This window comes from Daucus carota, chromosome 4 (assembly GCF_001625215.2).
Source record: "Daucus carota subsp. sativus chromosome 4, DH1 v3.0, whole genome shotgun sequence".
Lineage (NCBI taxonomy): Eukaryota > Viridiplantae > Streptophyta > Magnoliopsida > Apiales > Apiaceae > Daucus > Daucus carota.
The window spans coordinates 42,401,562-42,420,743 of NC_030384.2; the positions used below are offsets into that span (position 1 = coordinate 42,401,562).

Sequence of the window (19,182 nt, forward strand, 5' to 3'; positions counted from 1 at the left end):
CTGTCCTGCATGGGAATCTGTCATATATAAAGATGCTAGAACTGAAACATAAATCATATAAATTACAAGCATGCTACCCCTGACATTAGACATTACAGTTTTTTTATATCAGTTTACAACGGTCTGAACCTGATAAGGCTGGAATCTTTCATCTCAGCAATACATATAACAGTTTGTATATACAATAAGGACCCTAAAGAAATCAACATAGCAATAATAAGTGCCAGATGCATGCTTAATTTAGAGTCTACTCTGAAGTAGATTGAAATGCTGCTACTGTAGACACCATAGAATCCACCCCGCAAATGTCATGTGTTTGGCCTCTGCAGATCTTGTAGTATCCATCTTCTCCCCAGCTTTCTCCCCATGAATTCTTAATGATCCAGTAAGGCTTTTCCTTGAAGCGAATGGGAGCATATCCAGCAGCTCCATACCCCACCAGAAGCACCCCATGATCCAAACGGTTCTTGGAACAGATGTATGGGCACGAAACTCCCTTCACATAAGTCTGCATCCATGCTGCATTGATGCCAACTGCACAAATAATAACTGGTTTAGGTAAAGGATATAGAATTTAATAAATATAGGAACCAACTCAAATACATCCATATATCAGATACAATTCTTCCAACACAAAATTACACAACTATGTACTGTAGGGGTAACTGTTACCTGCAAGAGGACCATTTTTCACCAGATTTGCTGCAATTTGATCCTCGTCGACAGAAACCACACTGTAATTAGCAACAGAAGCAGCAATTTTGTTCTTGTCAAATTGGCACTTGCCATCCCTCCCAGTGTAAGGATAATCTTTTTCGAGTTGAAGTCCGCCAGCCTTGACTGTGTATTGGAAAGCAGTATTCATCAACCCACCGTTGCACCCAGCATCGCATACACCATCTTGGTCACACTGAAAGATCATCACAAGTCATTTATATTATAAGCCATCAAGCAAAATTAATTAACAAGTCATAAATATAATAAAATAGTAATACAGGGTTTAAATCTCTATAAGAGCCGCCTAGAGGTAACAATACATGTAGAATTGAAATCTTTTGATTTGCTACTAATGAATATATTGTGTAAAACAATGTCTCTTTGTTTTGTTGTGGCAACTAGATATCATTACGCATAGTTAACAGAAACAAAATGTTGTCTTTGATTGGGGTGAATGAACTTGGAAGGGAAGAAATAAAATTCAAACTATGTTATGAACAATTGTTTACTGCTATCTCTAATATTTTCTTTCAATTTTACCTACTCCATTTCGTTCTCTCTGACAAAACACAACATAAATGTATTGAAATTACGATTTAAATCATCATGAGGCATAAATTACATGACAAGTCATTATGCCTTCCTCAAGGTGCCTACGTACTCCAGATAACATCTAAGGCCAATGTTAAGTCGGACATAACCATGCTGTTATCCGAACATCAGAACAGAAATTTAACAACCAGTTGCGTGCTTAATATTATCATTAAACATCAGAACAGAAATTTAACAACCAGTTGCGTGCTTAATATTATCATTAATGAAAACACGCAAACAACATCTAAGTGACCAACCACAGAAAATGATCCAATAAAGATTCTACCATATATCATCACTAGGTACAACGGTACAAGAATCTAACACAAAAAAAGTCAACGCGAAAATAAAACAAACCTCGTGGTCACAGTCAACGAGCTGCTGCTCACTGAGGCTAATAAGCTCCCCGGTAGCAAGAAAGTGAGCTCCTTCTAGCGCACCAGTGGTACTAAACGACCAGCACGATCCACACGATCCCTACACACATAACATAAAACACAATCAGTTTTTCACGTGAGAACAATTGTTATGCACTTCTCGATAAACACTGTTATCATCTGAGCGCGAAGCTACATACCTGATTTTTAACACCAGTGACGGCGCCTTTATCTCTCCAATCAAAATCCTCGGGCAAATTATTCGTCGGAAGAATCGGAGCCTTCTGAGCACTTTCTAGAAACGCCGGTGTCTTCAATCCAAGATACCTCTGTTTGAACTCCGTCGGCGTCAGATCGGAAAACTGCGTCACGCCGTGCTCCGCCGACGGATCAAGCAATTGATTCCTCTTCGCTCGGAGTAGATTCGCCTTAAACACGGAGAATCTATAGTCATGCTCTTTCTCATCACTGTAAGACTTTCCGAACTTAGCCTTAAAGAGCGAAAAGTGATGATCGGCGTTGAGGAGATTAACGGATTGTTCCTCCTCCGGCACGACTTGCCTGATCAATTGATCGTCGGAAAAATCGCCGGCGGCGGCGAAGGAGAGGAGTAGAGAGAGGAGAGAGAAGGTTAAAAAGTGATCCATTGGGAATCTGTGTGTTGCTTGCCCCATCTGCTGTAGTTGTGTTTATATTGGCAACCATTAGAATGGTAGGTGGGGTACTAGCCATTAGGATGATGACACGTGGACGGTGTTATCTTGCGTATTGAATTTATTGGTTGCGGAATTTAATATCTACTCCATTATTTTTATATTAATGAGTGTGGGGTCAGGGTGAGGCGTGGAGATTTATAAAAAAAAAAATATCCGATGGGTCGCTTTTGGAGTGAGGATTTGATTTTTTTATGGAGGTTTTGGATTTTTCTGGATATGTGAATAATGTACCGATTGCTTCCAGGAACTGAACTTCAGAACAAGATGTTGTTTGGAATATTTTGTTTATATAGAATTATTATCCGTTTACGTGTCTTAAATTGTGCATAGATTCAAAAATAGTGTGATTTTATGAATGGAATTCCTAGCTTTTCTTTAGGCGTCAATAATTTTTTTCATTTCTAAAAAATCCTCAAAAAGTCTTGATAGGTTATTTTCTTCTATCATATTTTCCCAAGAAAGTCCGGGTAAATTTAGAATTCTCGTTAGCCGTTAATATCTACGCTTCCTCTCACATCCTCTTCCGTCCCGTCAGGTTCTTTACATGTTTGCATAATTTTAATGGTTAATCATTAGATTTTAATGAATTTTAAACAATTTTAATCGAATATCATCGGATTTATAAATATAGTTTAAGATCCTAGCTGAGTACCACCCAATTTTGTAGTGTAATTTAAAATCTCAATCGAATATTTCAAAATTTTGATATATTTTAAATAATCTTACTTGAATACTCTCGAATTTAATGAATGAAAAAAAATTTAAAATCTTAAAACTTAAAAGTTTGTTGGAGATGATCTGTAACCAGCACGATTGGAGAGCTCTTAACCTCACTTATTTTGCGGGCCTGTTTGGCCATTCACGAGAAGTATTTCTTTTTTTTAAAGAAGTCGGTTTCTACTTTTCTTCATCCGTTTGTATAAAAAAGTAGAAGCACTTTTTAGAAGTTACAAATGCTAGTTTTTCTCTAACACCTTCTGCTTTTTTCCGAAACACTTTGATCTAACTTGTACTTCACTTTTTTACTTTCATCAAGAAACACTTGTTCTAAGCTCACCCAAACGGCCCAGTACATTTTCCACTTTCCGCTCGAAAAACGAGGGAACAGTGCGTTGCACTTTTTGATTGTCGATCATAGACGATAAGACGGGAAACACATCAATGGACAATGGCCGAGACAGATGAAGAAAAGGAAACGCCGATACAAACACAGATGTGGGTGAGGGCCGGTATGTAACAAGCTTATTTGGTTACATATATTGTTATTCATTTACATTTTTTCGACAATTTATTGTTACTGATTTTTATCACAGTTATTCAGTTCCCAGTGTGCTAAGAATCTATGATTATGTTTCTGCATTATCTCAAGGTTACATGCAATGCAGCTAATCCCCAATTCTCTTATTTCAATGTATAATCGAATCCGCCTCTTTCTTTGCAAACTCGTAATTGTAATTGAGGTTTGGTTAAATCCACAAGGAAAATCTGACCATAATTTTGGATTAATTTGCTAAATCTTATGCATATTGAGTCCTGTTTGTCAATATGAAATGGTACTTCTAGATTAATTTGCTAAATCTCTTGTATGTAGGCTTTAACCTGATAATGGCTTGGGTTCATGTGAACTCGTCACATTGATACGCCGTGGGTCTATTTAGCTTGACTACAACAAATTTATTATCATCATATAATCAAGGAATACAAATCCGAAACATGAATAAAATGCAAGGGGAAGGAGATGATGCCATGGGATACATGGGTATGTATATCCTCACATTGGTAAACAAGTTCATAGAATTATAGCCAGGGACGGATCTAGGAATTTAATTAAGTGGGGGCAAAAAACACACAAAAGAAACCCCTATTTAGAGGCAAAATTTTCATATAACCAAGAGGGGTTTGAGTTAGTTGATGTTAAATATATAGGTTTGTTGTGAAAATACACAAAATATTAAAACAGAACTACTGAGATTTGAACCTGGAATCATCTAACTGGGGGCTGCATGCATTAATCATAAGGGTCACCGGAAGTAAAAACAAAATATAATAATACAAAATATATCAAGTTTTTAAACCATCGGGGACAACTACCCCACGACTGATAATGTACATCTGTCCCTGATTATAGCTGTGAACACTCATTCGTAATTCATTAAAGCTTCCATGATTTCCTTATGTACATGGATGTCATGTCTCACTATTTTTTATCATGAAAAGGTTCAGATGTAAAAAGAGCTTGAACTGACCTCAGGAAATTGGATGATGTCATGTTGAAGCTGCTCGAAAGACAATCTAATTGCGCCTTGAAGCAGCTAGTTCAGGGGACCAAATAACACATGTGGTATGTTCGTATATTATTGCCTTTCCGTAGCTTTAGTCCAATCAAATTTAAATGAGACAAAAGGTTTTTTTCTTAAGAGATGAAATTGGGAGTAAGAAATACGATTCTTATGTTCCGTGGTGTGATTTTGTGTATATAGATCTTTATAATTATAAACTTGCATGCATGGTATCTGTAGCGTGTTCTGGATGTTAAACATATGTGCTATATAAACTTTGCAGCAATTCTTGAAAGAGATACTGAATAAAGTTTTAACTCTGCCTGTACAACAAAAGGGGGACAAACCACCGAACCTCCTAGCTTAAGCCAGGATAGAAGAAAAGTGCGGGATACAGGTTCTGACTGATAAGCTCCCTGATCTTATATCAAGTTACTGAAGTTCGTAAATGAGAGCCTCGGCATAGTGTACATGCTATTATAGAAGAATTATTTGCTTAATATTGTAGTAAGGGGACATTTTAAAGGAGACAAACTTAGAAAAAAATCATGCTTTAAGTCCCTTAAGATAAGATATGTAGGTTTTCTAGTGGAGCTCATCGTCATAGTCTGCAACTCATTCTGTCAGTTTTCAGTTCACATAAAACTGAAGTAGTATACTGGCTATTGCTTTGGGTTTATAAAACCATGACGAGGTGTTGTTATTTTTATTTCGAACCATTGCTGCTCAGTTTCTTGTATCTAAATCATTATTAACCATATGATTGGTTGCGGTCTGTCTTGGTTAAAGCCATACAGAAATAAACAGATCCCTATAATTCTTGCAGGCCTGGAATAAATATATGAACTAAAAGTGCTTCTATTTATTAATATTATTTTCTAGTTATATACTTATATTGTCAATAGACTAAGAGGGTCTGAACTAGCCAACAATTTTACTCCCTCCGTCCCACCCATTGTGACCTCATTTCCTATTCTGCTTGTCCCAAAACTATTGTCCGCATTTAGTAAATATAAATAAAATATTAATTATGTTAATATTTTTGAAAAAGAATACAAATATTTATCAGCTTATTTTATGTGACTGAATAAAAGGTGAATTTCTGATTGGTGACAAAAATAATGGGACAGAGGGAGTATATGATATAGACATTTATGAAGTGAAAATCAAGCAGCTTAGGAATTTTCCCACTCTTTTTAGCTGGTAGCTTTGGAAGTGTGTGTCTTTGCATAATATGTTGCCCGATGCTGGTATCTTAAAATTTCTATTTTCAATTGGCTATGGTTATAAACCTTTTGTTGCAAATCTTTTTGAAAGGGAAGCAGCTTTTTTATCTTGAATGTGATTATTTTTGTTTATGGAATTATGGGTACCGTCTGGAGTTCTGGTCGATTCATGCTACAGAATAAGAATCTAGCAATCGCCAATTAGGAAGAGCGACTTTGTGCCCTGAGGTAGTAGGGTATTCAACAAAGGCCTCACACAACTGTTTGAGAATTTACTCTTTTTAAATCAATATCACACTAACCACGTTTACAAGAGGTTTAAGATTTAAGTCTTGTCAAAGGCAAGTGGTTACAAACAAATAAACATACCCTGTATATCCCGCTTATCGCAGGGAAGGTAGGATGTACACAGCGTCACAGCCTTACCTTCATACAAAAGAATAAAGAGGCTGTTTCCAGATAAAGACCCCCGGATTGTGTGTAAATGTGTGCGGTTATGTAATAAGCAAAAATTACAATTATAAGAAAACAAGATATAGCAAAATACATGCACAAGCATAAATTTGATCATATAATATGTAAAGTGGTCATGAGACTCGCATGTGATTTGAATTTAACCATCACATTAGCGGATTTCTTCAATTATTTTCTTGGTCTTCTTCATTTTTTTATAAAAAACATGATTTTTGATAGAGTTGCTGTGATTATGCCTTGGCAATACAACATATCAATTCATTGGGTGGATAATCGTCGCCCATGATCCCATAATTATTATAAACTGCCCTGGTATGAGTTCATTTTTGCCTAATATAAAAACGCCTCTAACCCTTAATGAAATACATGAATGCACTTGAATGGAAAAGTGCTCTCTGTCTCCACTATCACAACTAGACTGTTCGGTTGATAGTGGTTTTTTTCCCTGGCTATCAAGATATTTATATATCATATCTGGGGAAGGAATTACATTACCGAGATCCTAGGAAAATTGACGCCAAGTGGTTGCGTGTGTTTAATTACCAGATTAGGACAATTATTCTTTCCACTGTTTCATGCGTTCTTTAAAAAATTAGTGTCCTCCCTACCATTATTTCCGGGATTCTTATGGTTTACAATAATTGTCAGAATGTTATATATAGACTATAGTGATAACACCTGATGGGAAAGTTGCAATTTTGTGTGGATCACCTTTACTATCTTCCAATTTCTACCTTAGTTCTGAAAATGTGTGCTTCTGGTAGGGGCGAGTTCTATGCTACAAAGTGTGGCTGTAAAACCAGTTCCATGACTTCCAATGCCCACCGGTTGGAAAGTGCAGAACAAGATTTTTAACTACTCTACATAATAGTTCTACTTTCAACAGAGCACTAAATGTGAGCTCTTTTAATCTTTTCCTTAGATTCCAAAGGTATTGGATTCCGTGGTGAGATCTCTTCCAATTATTTGTTTTCTGTCCATGCTTAGCCCATTCATGTTATACTACGAGTGCCTCTTTATCATCAAATCTCTATTCAAGAACCATTTCCAACTTAGTTTCTATATGCTGCCACTTTGTCAAAGCTGTTAACTTGAAGTCAGATTTGAGTAATAGTTTGATGACTTGCTGTAGTTAATATATTCCGTTCCATACATTAATGGAGTTCCATGTTCACCACTGGATATTATATAGTTCCATTTTTACACTTTGGTTTACAACTTCATATATAATTGCACTCTTTTGTCATCAAAGATTAGTAGCATGTCGCTTAAGAATCCCAGGAAATATATTTTCCTTTCAAAAGAGTCACATTCTGCTTTCTGTCAGTAAACAATTATTAGGAAGAAATATATTGCGGTGTACTCTATTATCATTAATCTATCCAAGATATACATGCTCCACCGGTCAGGGATGAATCTAATTGATACCCATTGTGAGCGGGTGAGCATGCTACCTATACATTCTACATCTTATGATGCTTTTATAACACATTTCTTATAACTCATCATTAAGGCATCTCGTGTTAGTGCGTTTGTCACACCAATTAACAGTTTCAAACCCTGAGGATTCAACTTCTTTGTTGAATAATTTCAAGGTCTCCAAATAGTGTTCTTGCTAACCTATCAATGTGCTAATGAGGACTACTGATCTGTTACAACTAAGTAGAGCAAGACGTGGGAGATCAAAATTTTCTCTTACTATAGAATGCTCCAAAAAGAATTTAAGTGTGCGAGTGTTTTATAAGACAGGTGGCAACCCTAGATAGTAATAGGTGGAAGTTAAGAGATTCATGCACCCACCTTAATATGTGATTTAGGCAGAGTGTGGTTGTGTTTGGTCATCAGGTTAAGTTGAGTTGTGTATTCTCAGGGAACATGGGTTCTTTAGGATACTCCTATGTTGTGTTAAATGAGATAAAGGGAAACAATGAAGGTAGGAGGGAAGATCTAAAAAATAACAAGTGATTGCGAATTTTATATAACAATTGTGAAGTCTGAAGAGTGTGGAGAATGGAGCATTCCTGCTCAAATCCAGGGTTTGGGCTCTAGCCTCTAGTTCAGGTTGTTAGGAATGGGATGGAGGATGAATTGAAAATTTCGAACATTTACCCATACTACATTTCAAATTTCATTCCATTCCATTTTCTTCAATTTCATTCATCCCAACCAAACACGACATTATAGCTGCAGACGTGTTTCATCCTACTGGATAGATAATCGTCGGAGGCAGCAGACTACGGAAGGGCTGATAATCTTATATGTGCAAGGAACAAACGAGCTTTTATTCGTCAACACCTAAGAATATTTGTTTACTTCCATCAAAGTAGAATGCAAATAATGGAGAGAATCATAAAAAAACCAGGAATAATCTTTGTTTTTGTTACAAGATTTTTGTGGCATTTTTGGCTAGAGATTCCTATACAATCTACTAAAATGAATTATTGGACTTATTAGAAAAACAAATCATTAGATAATTTACCAACTTGGCCACTATTTTTTCCATAAGCTCTATCTCTGATACCCCAGTTTTAGACTTTTGGGTCCCTTTTTCTCCACAAAGTGCATTCAAATGGAACGGTAATGGAGACAAAGGCACTCTCATGGACGTGGATTTCAACATGGATAACCAGTAGATCACGAGAGAATTTCCATGTTAAGATCATATAGTTGGGAGATTGAAGTAGTCCAGCCTTTGGTGGTACCCGGATATTTCCTTAGTTGACATGTCATTAGATTAGATGATTCTTCTTCTTTCTTTGAGATTGTTGTTCTGGTTATTTTATTCTCCTGGGTTGCTACTACTCTTATAGCTATGATTGTCTGTTTTAGCTGAGTTGCTAGTGTATCTTGTACAGCCCTACATCTACTTATTGTTTTAAGCTTCACATCTCTTAAATTTCAAAGCAAGCATTCTGTAGATCAACCTTTTATAATCATCACGCTTAGCTGCAAGTTGCATACCTTTATTCGTAGCTATATTTCCCGCGATTTTATTGATTTCTTGTGCCATATACATGTATGCCAAGCTAATATACTTGTTTAGTATAGAATTAATAAACTACTTATTATATTTTTTAAATTTGGCACAAAAATATCTTGATGCTGATTGTGTTATCTAATTGTGATTCATTCATAAAACAGAACAATTGCATTTTTTTTTATTCCAATGATCACATTCCTTTCAGATTGAGTACACATTTTTCTAATATTTTTTAACATTTCTTGTGTTTTTCCAAATCAGAAGACAAGTTTTAGGAAGCAAAATAAGCGGGCATCAGTGTTCATGCTGTCAATTTTATTATAGACTCTAGTTAGTAATTGATTCCATTAATATATCACTTGCACAACTTTCTTCCTTCTAAAAATTGGGTGCGCTGACATGAACCGCGTCATATATGTCATGTAAACTGGTCACTTAATCATTCTCCTCTAGAATCAGTGAATAACTACTGACCCATTTTTTGATCGCTATTATAGTAGAAGTAGACCTATATATAACCTACTAAAAAAGATCAACTGTACGGCAAGTAACTCCTATCACTGTCAATTAATAAAATTACTTATAAATAGGCAGCCGGCATCTTGTGTTAGCTGTCTTAAGTATATAGGTTATTGTAATTCTAGGCATGTTTAATGCTCGGAAGTTCCTTAATAGTCATCAACTCATCATTCTTGTTGTACTTATTTGTAAACTGTAAGTCCTGTATTTGATTCTGGTGTAATATTTTAATAATGTTTGGATTTGAATTTGTTCAATATATATGCTGGAAACTATTTTCTTGCACTTAGTTTTCAATTTTGGATGGAAAACCATTTTGCGCTATCATACTACAGCCTTTATCCCAGGTAGGTTTACTTAGCAAAGCATGCCATGAGCCGGGTACTATCGTGTCAAAAAATAGTTGATGGTGTTTGTTTGTTAGTTAACAGAAAAATGCTAAAGTAAAGAAAAAGGAAGAAGAATCATGGACACAGCACTCAGTGCCGTTGCTTATTCACATATCTCTTGTCTCATAGTTGAGTTAGAATTGACTCTTTGTCAAAGCTGAACAGTGAATAGTCGTATAGTATAAACCATAGTAGAAGTATTAGTGATTCCATAGATTACTGTTGTTTCTTCACTTGTCTGTATTGACTTGTTACCCCCTCATATTAGGTATAGTATATTACAGCAATCTATTTTGTATTCGAGATATTAAACATTACACCCTTTTATTTTCTTGTCAGAATTTGCTCGAATATTCAGATCTGATCTCTAGTAACAGAAGAGAAGTCCTTAGTTATGCCATGCTGATAATGATGTTGCTCTAGTCAAAAAGGGTAAGCTTGATTAGCCCTGGTGTTGATTGCAATTGCTAATGCTTGTATAAGTCTACAAGTAATGTGCAAACTTACATGGACCCTGAATAATATGGGTTGATGATACCCTGACAAGCCTTTTCACCTAACATGGCATTTGTAGATTTGGGTTTGGGGGCACACAAAGGAATTGTTGCCATGGGTGGAGATGGGAATCATAGTGAGTGCCAAAAGCCAAGTAAAAGCAGGAAAGAGCTGCTAGTGTGTAGGCACTAACAGGTAAAAACTGGAAAAGGGGCCAAAACAAATAAAGATGAAAGGATCTTTCCAAAGTAGGGGAATGGTCCTCTCCATGTCTGCAGTCTTCCTTCTCTTTGCATTTTTTATTTATGAAAAGCAGAATAGAAAGCTCCTGTTAATGCAGATCTTGTTTATTGATTTCTATAAAGCAGAAGACATGATGATGGGCAAGAGATGGTGATCTCAAACACAGAAGTCTTCAGCTGAGTTCTTTCTTTCTTTTTATAAAGAAACTTTAGTCAAGTTGGAATATTCTTGCCGAAAACCAGAGATTTTTCATTACTGTTATGGCTGGACTCATGTGAAAGTCTTCCCCACATCCCTTAAAAAAAATTGGTTTTCTTGAGGAAATGAGGTGTCTTGTTAAGTCTCGCAAAGACTATTGTCAGAGTTCTTTATTTAGTAATTTGGTTCGCAGGCATATGATCATTGAGAACTAGGAGTGTAACCACAAACTATATGTTGATTTTGCTGAATATTTGAATGTAAAGATCTTGAAATAGTGGTGATTGTATTGATGAACTGATATCGCTCACATTCATCAAAGAGATGCTCCACCATACAGGTCTATCACAAATGATAGAGGAGCATGATAGTTACCTTACATGTATGTGGGAGATTCAGAGGATTGAATCTGTTGGGCTTTTTACTTGTGGTGTTGATGTAGATTTATGAATGCGGCATTCTTCCTTTTACTGGTGTTATGATTATTTTGTGTGACTAAATTCACAATCCCTGCCCAAGCTATCTTGTCGATAGCAGCCAAATTGACCGAAACCGCATCTTCCCCCTTCATATTTGCCAAATTGGAGATACTTGCACGCCGAACTTTACTATAATTACAAAAAGTTTAAGAATTATTATCTTGCTTCATTACTCGGTCCGTCTTATGTGGTTGTTTACGTTCATTGTTTGCATGATGAGATAGAGAGAGTTTATTTTTATATAATTATTTGATGCAACACTTGACCAGGGGAGTTTAGTTCTTTTTTTTAATATAAAATGCAAATTCAATACATTAAATTAATACAAGTCTAGTCGGGACATCCCCAACTGACAATGCAATCAGTTTGATAAATAATAAAACGAGCTAAACAAATAGTCGTATTGTTTCCGGACTGCTTAACACACTGAATCCAAAAATTCTTGAAACTGAAAATACAAAGGCTTTTCGAGTAATCCAGCCTACATCAATTCTGAAAATGGTAGCTTCACAATAATTCCATGGCTGTTGCGGTATTCAGGCGACTCAGTTATAAAAACTAAGCAATGAGGAACAAGAGTCCTCGAATAACCGTTCCAAGTATACCTCAGCTATCTATATGCCGTGAGCCAGCTATAAACATGCTGAAAGTATTAATGATGCGATAAGCCAGATCTCCCAAAACTAATAGGGAAATAAGAGTATAATTATAACTAATCCACTGTATTAACAGAAAATAATTGAAATACATCGTTTAACAAGTTTTTATCGAATTTGGACGGTAGTGCATATAGGGGCAGATTTTGGCAATTGATAATTAGTTATTGATCTGATTCAGTGTTGTAAAAAGCGGGAATCGGACTTAGTCGGTGAAGGCACCGTCCAGCGATTAATCGGATAATCGGAGATTAATCGGATCATTAATCGTAATCAATTTAATATTATTTTTTAAATCATATATATATATATTAATATAATTATATATAGTATAAATTTATAGCCATATAAGATCAAAAGATTAATGATTTTTTGTAACACAAAACATGTCTTTATATACATACACAAGTGCAGTCATCTCATATATAAACTTGAATTTGATTGAATATGTGAAGGAAGATATTATAAATTTATGTAATGTAATTAGAGATTATGAGCTAATCTTGAAAGAGAGAAAGGTAATAAAAACAACTTTAATTTCTGTGTTTTGTCATTTTCGTGCCTTTTTGTTTTATTTAAAATTAAATTTCAAATTTCAAATTTTTTTTACTTTCGATTTTTAAATTTTTTAAATTCGCCGATTTTTGACTGATTTTTTCCGATTAATCCCGATTTTGACCGATTTTCAGAAAAAACACTTTTTTCACCGATTAACGCTTAATCGAGACGGTGGCCGACCGAACAACGATTAATCGGCGATTAATCCCGATTAATCGCCGACTTTTAGAACACTGATCTGATTAGATTCAAATGAGGAAAATGATGATGGTGGTTGTCAACGGATGGGGAGCAGCATGCCATTTAAAGTAGTAAATGGATTACTAAATTGTAATCAGACCAGATGAGTGGCAAGAACATTATAATCTCTGGGAGTGGGAATCATAATTATTACACTAGTCATATACATGGATGGCTTCATTAGATTCGTCCATCAACTTGCTCCTACATTCAGTCGTTCTCTTCATTCTATCATTCCATGTATTACGATAAATTGATAATAAAGTCTCGTACAAAAACGAGTATTATTTGTGATCAAGGAACTCTTGAACAATACTCCCATATATACGAATTTATCGTCAATATGTAACTGCTCCCGTAGGCTCCTAGGCTCGCCTATGATCTTCACTTCCGGAATCTGTTGAGTTCTCCAAGAAAAAACTGTAGGCATGATCCGAACAGGTGATCCAGTTACTTGTAAGCATCTTGCTGACTATCCTCAAGCAGTTAGACACGTGACAACCATCCGAGTATCATGTTATCCCGAAAATCTGGATTAACTTCCACTTATATTGAATAACCCTTCCACCTCAAACACCTACATAAGTTACCCATCCTTCAAGTAGTCACTTCTCACGGTATAAATACGAACAGAAGAGTATAATAAGTTTTTTTTAAGCAACACACACAAAAAAACACTCATATGACCCTGATGGCTACAGATCATTAGAAAAATCCCTACGGCCATCAAATATTTAAAGGAATCTGAAAATATTGAATCTAGCTAGATGGCAAGGGATACACAGTGCAGAGATTAATGGGAGGGATATCATATTTCATAGCATGAAGCACTCCTAGTGAGAGTGGCGTGCAAAATCATGATGCAGATGAATGGTTTGAAAAAGCAAGTGAAAATCGTACGGACCGCTAATCGGCTTTAAATCTATGGGGTGTTTGGGAATCAGAAACAATTTCTGCTTCTGGCTTTTATTTTTCTTGACCTGTTTGTGTAAAGAAATAGAATCACTTTTAAGAAGCTGAGAATGCTAGCTTCTCTCTCACAGCTTCTGCTTCTTTTTCAAACACTTTATTAACTTATTTACTTCTTACTTCTTTATTTTAAGGATAGAAACACTTTTTTTAAGCTTGGCAAACGCCCCCGTAATGCATGTACTTGATGCAGAATAAAGTGTTGAGAGTATATACAAAAGAGAAGTTACAACTTACATGTAGCTCTACTAAGTACTAGCTAGGCTGTTTTATTAAAATAGAATATAGCCATGTATACAACTTATTGTGTATGAGACCAAGTGGTAGGGTTGGTTTTGACGGGGGAGGATAATGAACAACCCCACCCTCCCTCGCCCTCGTGCGTTCGTTCTTTCTGCCCAATATCTACATATTTTTATTACAAACTACTATTCATATTTATGACTTTCGCTCCCTCCGTCAATCCTCAATTATCATCTTCATAATTACTGGCCTGCTGTCTGCCATGTCTTTTTCGTCTCCGTTTTATCCCATTTTTTATATTATATTCTAGGTTGATCACAGATGCTAAAAATTTTATTATAGAATAGTTTGTAAGAATAAGAAAAATAGATAAAGGCTCTGTTTGGGAATTAGCGGTTAGCTGTTAGCGGATTGAATTTGATGTTTTGACTAGCCGATTGAAGTAGTGTTTTGACTGACGGATTGAATTAGCTTTTTTTGTAAAATTATTTGGTTAATAACTGATTGATTAGCTTTTTCTGACACAAACCAAAAATTCTAGCCCAAAAAACTCTTCAGAATAGCTTTTCCAAAATTAGTTTTTTGGGTCCAAACCTCTATTTCAATCCGCTAACTACCAAACACTAATATTAGCGGATTTTAGTGGTCAAACCTCTAAACTAGTCGAAACCTCTGATTTTGCCACAAACCTCTGCCTTCCAAACATGGCCAAAATGATGTGATTAGTTTGGTATTTAATTAATAAATCAGGAAAGTAAAAAATTTTATAACTTGAAAAAAAAAAAAACAAAGCGAAAAAGAAAGTATAAAAAATGGATGAAATGGAATCGCGAATTAAATGGAGTCATATTTGAAATGAACTCTTTTCATTTATAGGCCCAGTTTATATAAATGTAAAGGATGTATTTCTTGTTAGTCGGTGAGCAGGCGAGAAGGGAATATATGTTTACGTACTTGCGAGACCGTAACAAGGGCGATAGTTCATACTTGATACTCCTGCTAAGACTATTTTAGTTGACAAAATAATAGTAATGCTTCTTTATTTAAATTTCATTTCATGTGGGATCACACGGTCCCTCCGAGCTCCCTCTATGATCACTCATAACCCTTTGTAATTAACCCTACTGCATACCACTATCTCCTCGTAGTGTCTATATAAATCTTCCTCATTCTCCCGTTAGCTCCTCATTCCATCCATCACTAAGAGACTATAGACTATCTACACATGCATTATGCACAATTGCATGTCCTAATAGTCTGTGACTTTTGATCCCTTATATACAAACAGCTAGCTTATAAGTTGATTAGTGGAAGAGCAGTAATTTGAGATCAAAATGGCGGATAGCGGTGCTGGTGGATCGTCAGGGGGAGCGGTGAACTACAGCAGGAGAATCATGGGGATTACGGTGCCGGAGAAGGTCCAGCTCCACGTGGCCATGCTGGCCTTGCAGTTTGGTTATGCTGGTTTCCATGTTGTCTCCAGAGCGGCTCTTAACATGGGCATCAGCAAGATTGTCTTCCCTGTTTACAGAAACATTCTTGCTTTCTTCCTCCTCTTGCCTTTCGCTTACTTCCTCGAAAAGTACTCATCATTCTTTCGTATACAAAAAAAAGATTTTCTGCTGCTCTTGTCATGATTTTAAGTATACGGTTTATTTGTGCAGGAAAGAGCGTCCCCCGCTTACTCTTTCGTTTCTTACCCAGTTTTTCCTCCTTGCTTGCGTCGGGTAATTAATTACCATTAGTACTCGTCTACTCGATCCACATAATTACACAATTTTATTCATTTAATGCATATTTCATAATTTTGATTACTTGGTGAATCACTTGACAGAATAACAGCTAATCAGGGATTCTACTTGGTGGGATTAGACAACACATCACCTACCTTTGCTTCCGCGATACAGAACTCTGTCCCTGCCATTACATTCCTTATGGCTGCAATCCTCAGGCAAGTCACATAGTGATCCATGATAATTTCTTTATTTAGATGGATTTTTTTTTTTTTAGCATGTATTGATTGAGCACATAAATTAATTTATAAGTGATTGCGTGATTGTCAATTATCAGGTTAGAACAAGTGAGGCTCAACCGAAAAGATGGCATAGGCAAGGTGATAGGAACACTGTTTTGTGTGGCTGGAGCCATGGTGATCACTTTGTACAAAGGGCCAACCATATACAGTCCAACTCCGCCGCTTCACAGGCCTAATGTTTCGCCACTCTTGCTCTCTCTTGGAGATGCTAAGCCCAAGAACTGGACTCTCGGCTGCATTTTCTTGATTGGACATTGTCTCTCATGGTCTGGCTGGCTAGTCCTGCAAGCCCCGGTGCTGAAGAAGTACCCGGCTAGGCTATCCGTCACATCTTACCAGTGTTTCTTTGGTGTTATTCAGTTTCTTGTTATAGCTGGCTTTGTGGAGAGAGATCCACAAGCTTGGCTCATTCACTCCGGTGGGGAGCTTTTCAGTGTCTTCTACGCGGTGAGAACTAATTAATTAATTTAATTCATGAATATAAAAATCACAACTCTTGTTATTTCTTTATTTGATTCTGTGGTTCTTAAATATGGTTGACATGATTATGATTTTGACTAAATTGAAAAAAATAAGAAATACATTTATACAAAAGGAATTTTTTTTCAATGACTTCAGATATGAGGTTCTGTATTGAGCTGTTACAGATCAATAATACAGAGTCACACCTTTGTCCCAAAAAGACAAGACAGTCTTAGCTAATTCATGTCATGGATGATAAATGTATGCGTGCGCAGGGGGTGGTCGCATCAGGGATTGCTTTCGCGGTACAGATATGGTGCATTGACAGGGGAGGCCCCGTGTTCGTGGCGGTGTATCAGCCTGTTCAGACCCTTGTGGTCGCTATAATGGCTTCGGTTGCGTTAGGCGAGGAGTTCTATCTAGGAGGGTCAGTACCTTGTCCATTTCCATCTGTCACACTACTCAGCATCAATATAATTTATACCGTTTTCAGCCCTGTTCACGGGAATGAGAATGAGATTCTAGTACATTATTCTCGCCAACCGGGTTGAAATCCATGATCCAAACGACCCTAAGTATACATGAATGCATTTTATGTCTCAATTATACATGCAGACAAGGCCACATGTGCATATCCCCAACCTTTGATTTTCAGATGATTCTGGATTTATCTATCTGTATGTCCCATTAGAAGGAATTATGGAGCAGTTGATATTAATACACATTTAATCATGTACAGGATTATTGGAGCGGTGCTGATTATAACAGGGCTGTACCTAGTGCTGTGGGGTAAGAATGAAGAAAGGAAATTCGCAATGCTGCAAAAGGCAGCTGCGATTCAGAGCCCGACGGAGCAAGGAAACAGCAGAAGCCACATCAAATCCTCCCTGGCTCAGCCGCTGCTCTCTCAGACCACCGAAAGTGTTTAACCAGCTGATCAGCCAGACCCTGATTAATTAACAGCAGGCTTCTTCGCTAAAGGGTTTAAATAGTCTAGTACTCCTATATGCAAAAGGTTTGGTTTGTGTGTATGAAAAGGACTAAAGTTTTGGGTTTTTGTTTTCATTTTTATTTATCCACTGTGGTAAAAGAGTGACAAATGGATCAATTTGTAATAGAGAATCATGCAAATATATGGATGGAAGGAGGATTCTCACATTTGCATGTACGTGTTTAGTAATTTAATATTGCTGTGGAAATCTTCTCCATAATAAGTTATTAAGAGAATAGATTGTGACCATTAATATATTTGTTAATCTGTGTTCTAAATTAGTAAGTATGCATTTGATGGGCTAAGAGCATCTCCAACAGTGTTGGCTATAATTGTTGGCTAAATTGGACCTGTAAGACGTTATGTAAAATTTGTTGAACCTGTAAGACATTTCTCTTCAATGGTATTGGCTATATTGGTTGGCTATAATTTAAAAATAGCATGTTATTAATATTTTAAATTGTTAAAATAGAATATATCAGTTCAATATAGTAATAAATGATGTGCAATCTTCCTACAGATTTCTTACAGACCTGTAGAGGTTCGACAAATTTAGCCATCCATAAGAGGTTGGCTAAATTTATAGACAACAGGTCACTGTGGTTGGAGTGTGAATTTTTGACGTGGTTGGCTAAATTTTTTATTTTTGGCATGACAACTCACCTTTTAGCTAAGGGGTCTTCATGGTTGGAGATGCTCTAAGAGCAACTCCGGCAGCTTCTCTATTTGGAATCTTAAACCAAAATATGAGGAATATGGGAAAATAATCCACTCCAACAGTATCTTAGTGATTCCCTAAATCACTAAGATTCACTAGCCATGCCTTATCTTTAGGGAACCTCTCTCCTCTCCTAAATCTTATTTTATAATAAATTTTGAATACAAACATGTTCTCTCTCTTCACCTATTGCAGTAATGGTAATATATGTACTTTTGTGTTAATAAACATCAAAGTATTTGTTTTACATTGCTTGAAATCTATCTAGTTCAAAGATTTCTCATAATGAAATGAAGTCCATAGAATTTGAATATTGATTTTTATCCAGTTTTTTATTATAAAATTTGCTAAGGTTTATGTCCTCATTGTTTTGCATTTTTTATCCGTCACATACTCATGATTATGAGTTGAACAGTTTAGATAAAATTTATTTAAAGTAGTTTATCAATATAAATTTTTTTCCAGGTGTTTCAATCATTAGAAAGAATATTTTTAGCAGGTAAACTAACTTTTTAGTAAAGATAATTATACGCTTTAATAATTAAATAGGCATTGGTTTACCTAAGTCATTAGGGAAAATTGGTCAAAGTAACTGTGTTTCTGCACCGACTCACGGGTCTAGTC

At 36.1% G+C, this 19,182-nt stretch overlaps 2 protein-coding genes and 1 long non-coding RNA gene across 7 annotated transcripts; 2 read left to right on the forward strand and 1 right to left on the reverse strand.

Annotated features, from left to right (window-relative positions):
• Positions 1 to 36: 36 nt before the first annotated feature.
• LOC108218962 (cysteine proteinase 15A) lies at positions 37 to 2,362 on the reverse strand. Its single transcript, XM_017392157.2, has 4 exons — positions 1,889 to 2,362; positions 1,669 to 1,788; positions 673 to 910; positions 37 to 534 (listed from the first exon to the last, which is right to left on the reverse strand). Exons 1-4 carry the CDS (start codon positions 2,360 to 2,362, stop codon positions 248 to 250), a joined length of 1,119 nt encoding a protein of 372 aa, XP_017247646.1. The 3' UTR covers positions 37 to 247.
• A 917-nt stretch (positions 2,363 to 3,279) lies between these two features.
• On the forward strand, positions 3,280 to 11,675 carry LOC108216202 (uncharacterized). 5 transcript variants are annotated; one of them, XR_010290984.1, is made up of 6 exons: positions 3,280 to 3,633; positions 4,622 to 4,745; positions 4,967 to 5,080; positions 7,148 to 7,279; positions 10,611 to 10,703; positions 10,846 to 11,675. It is a non-coding gene; the product is annotated as an uncharacterized LOC108216202 (long non-coding RNA). The 5 variants fall into 5 exon arrangements; XR_010290986.1 differs by lacking the exon at positions 7,148 to 7,279 and having other exon boundaries at positions 3,284 to 3,633; positions 10,846 to 11,036; positions 11,135 to 11,675; XR_001806055.2 differs by lacking the exon at positions 7,148 to 7,279 and having other exon boundaries at positions 3,289 to 3,633; positions 10,846 to 10,961; positions 11,135 to 11,675.
• Positions 11,676 to 15,421: 3,746 nt separating this feature from the next.
• LOC108218464 (protein WALLS ARE THIN 1) lies at positions 15,422 to 18,007 on the forward strand. Its single transcript, XM_017391400.2, has 6 exons — positions 15,422 to 15,934; positions 16,017 to 16,079; positions 16,187 to 16,303; positions 16,423 to 16,834; positions 17,125 to 17,276; positions 17,589 to 18,007. Exons 1-6 carry the CDS (start codon positions 15,687 to 15,689, stop codon positions 17,776 to 17,778), a joined length of 1,182 nt encoding a protein of 393 aa, XP_017246889.1. The 5' UTR covers positions 15,422 to 15,686; the 3' UTR covers positions 17,779 to 18,007.
• Positions 18,008 to 19,182: the final 1,175 nt, after the last annotated feature.

Bases quoted from the DNA above. Each gene is read 5' to 3' on its own strand.
- LOC108218962 (XM_017392157.2), bottom strand. From the start codon at position 2,362: ATGGGGCAAGCAACACACAGATTCCCAATGGATCACTTTTTAACCTTC. The intron at 1,789-1,888 runs GTATGTAGCTTC...TTATGTGTGTAG, and splicing joins TCACTGGTGTTAAAAATCAG to GGATCGTGTGGATCGTGCTG. The intron at 535-672 runs GTAACAGTTACC...TTATTTGTGCAG, and splicing joins GAAAAATGGTCCTCTTGCAG to TTGGCATCAATGCAGCATGG.
- LOC108218464 (XM_017391400.2), top strand. From the start codon at position 15,687: ATGGCGGATAGCGGTGCTGGTGGATCGTCAGGGGGAGCGGTGAACTAC. The intron at 15,935-16,016 runs GTACTCATCATT...TTATTTGTGCAG, and splicing joins TTCGCTTACTTCCTCGAAAA to GAAAGAGCGTCCCCCGCTTA. The intron at 16,835-17,124 runs GTGAGAACTAAT...ATGCGTGCGCAG, and splicing joins TTTTCAGTGTCTTCTACGCG to GGGGTGGTCGCATCAGGGAT.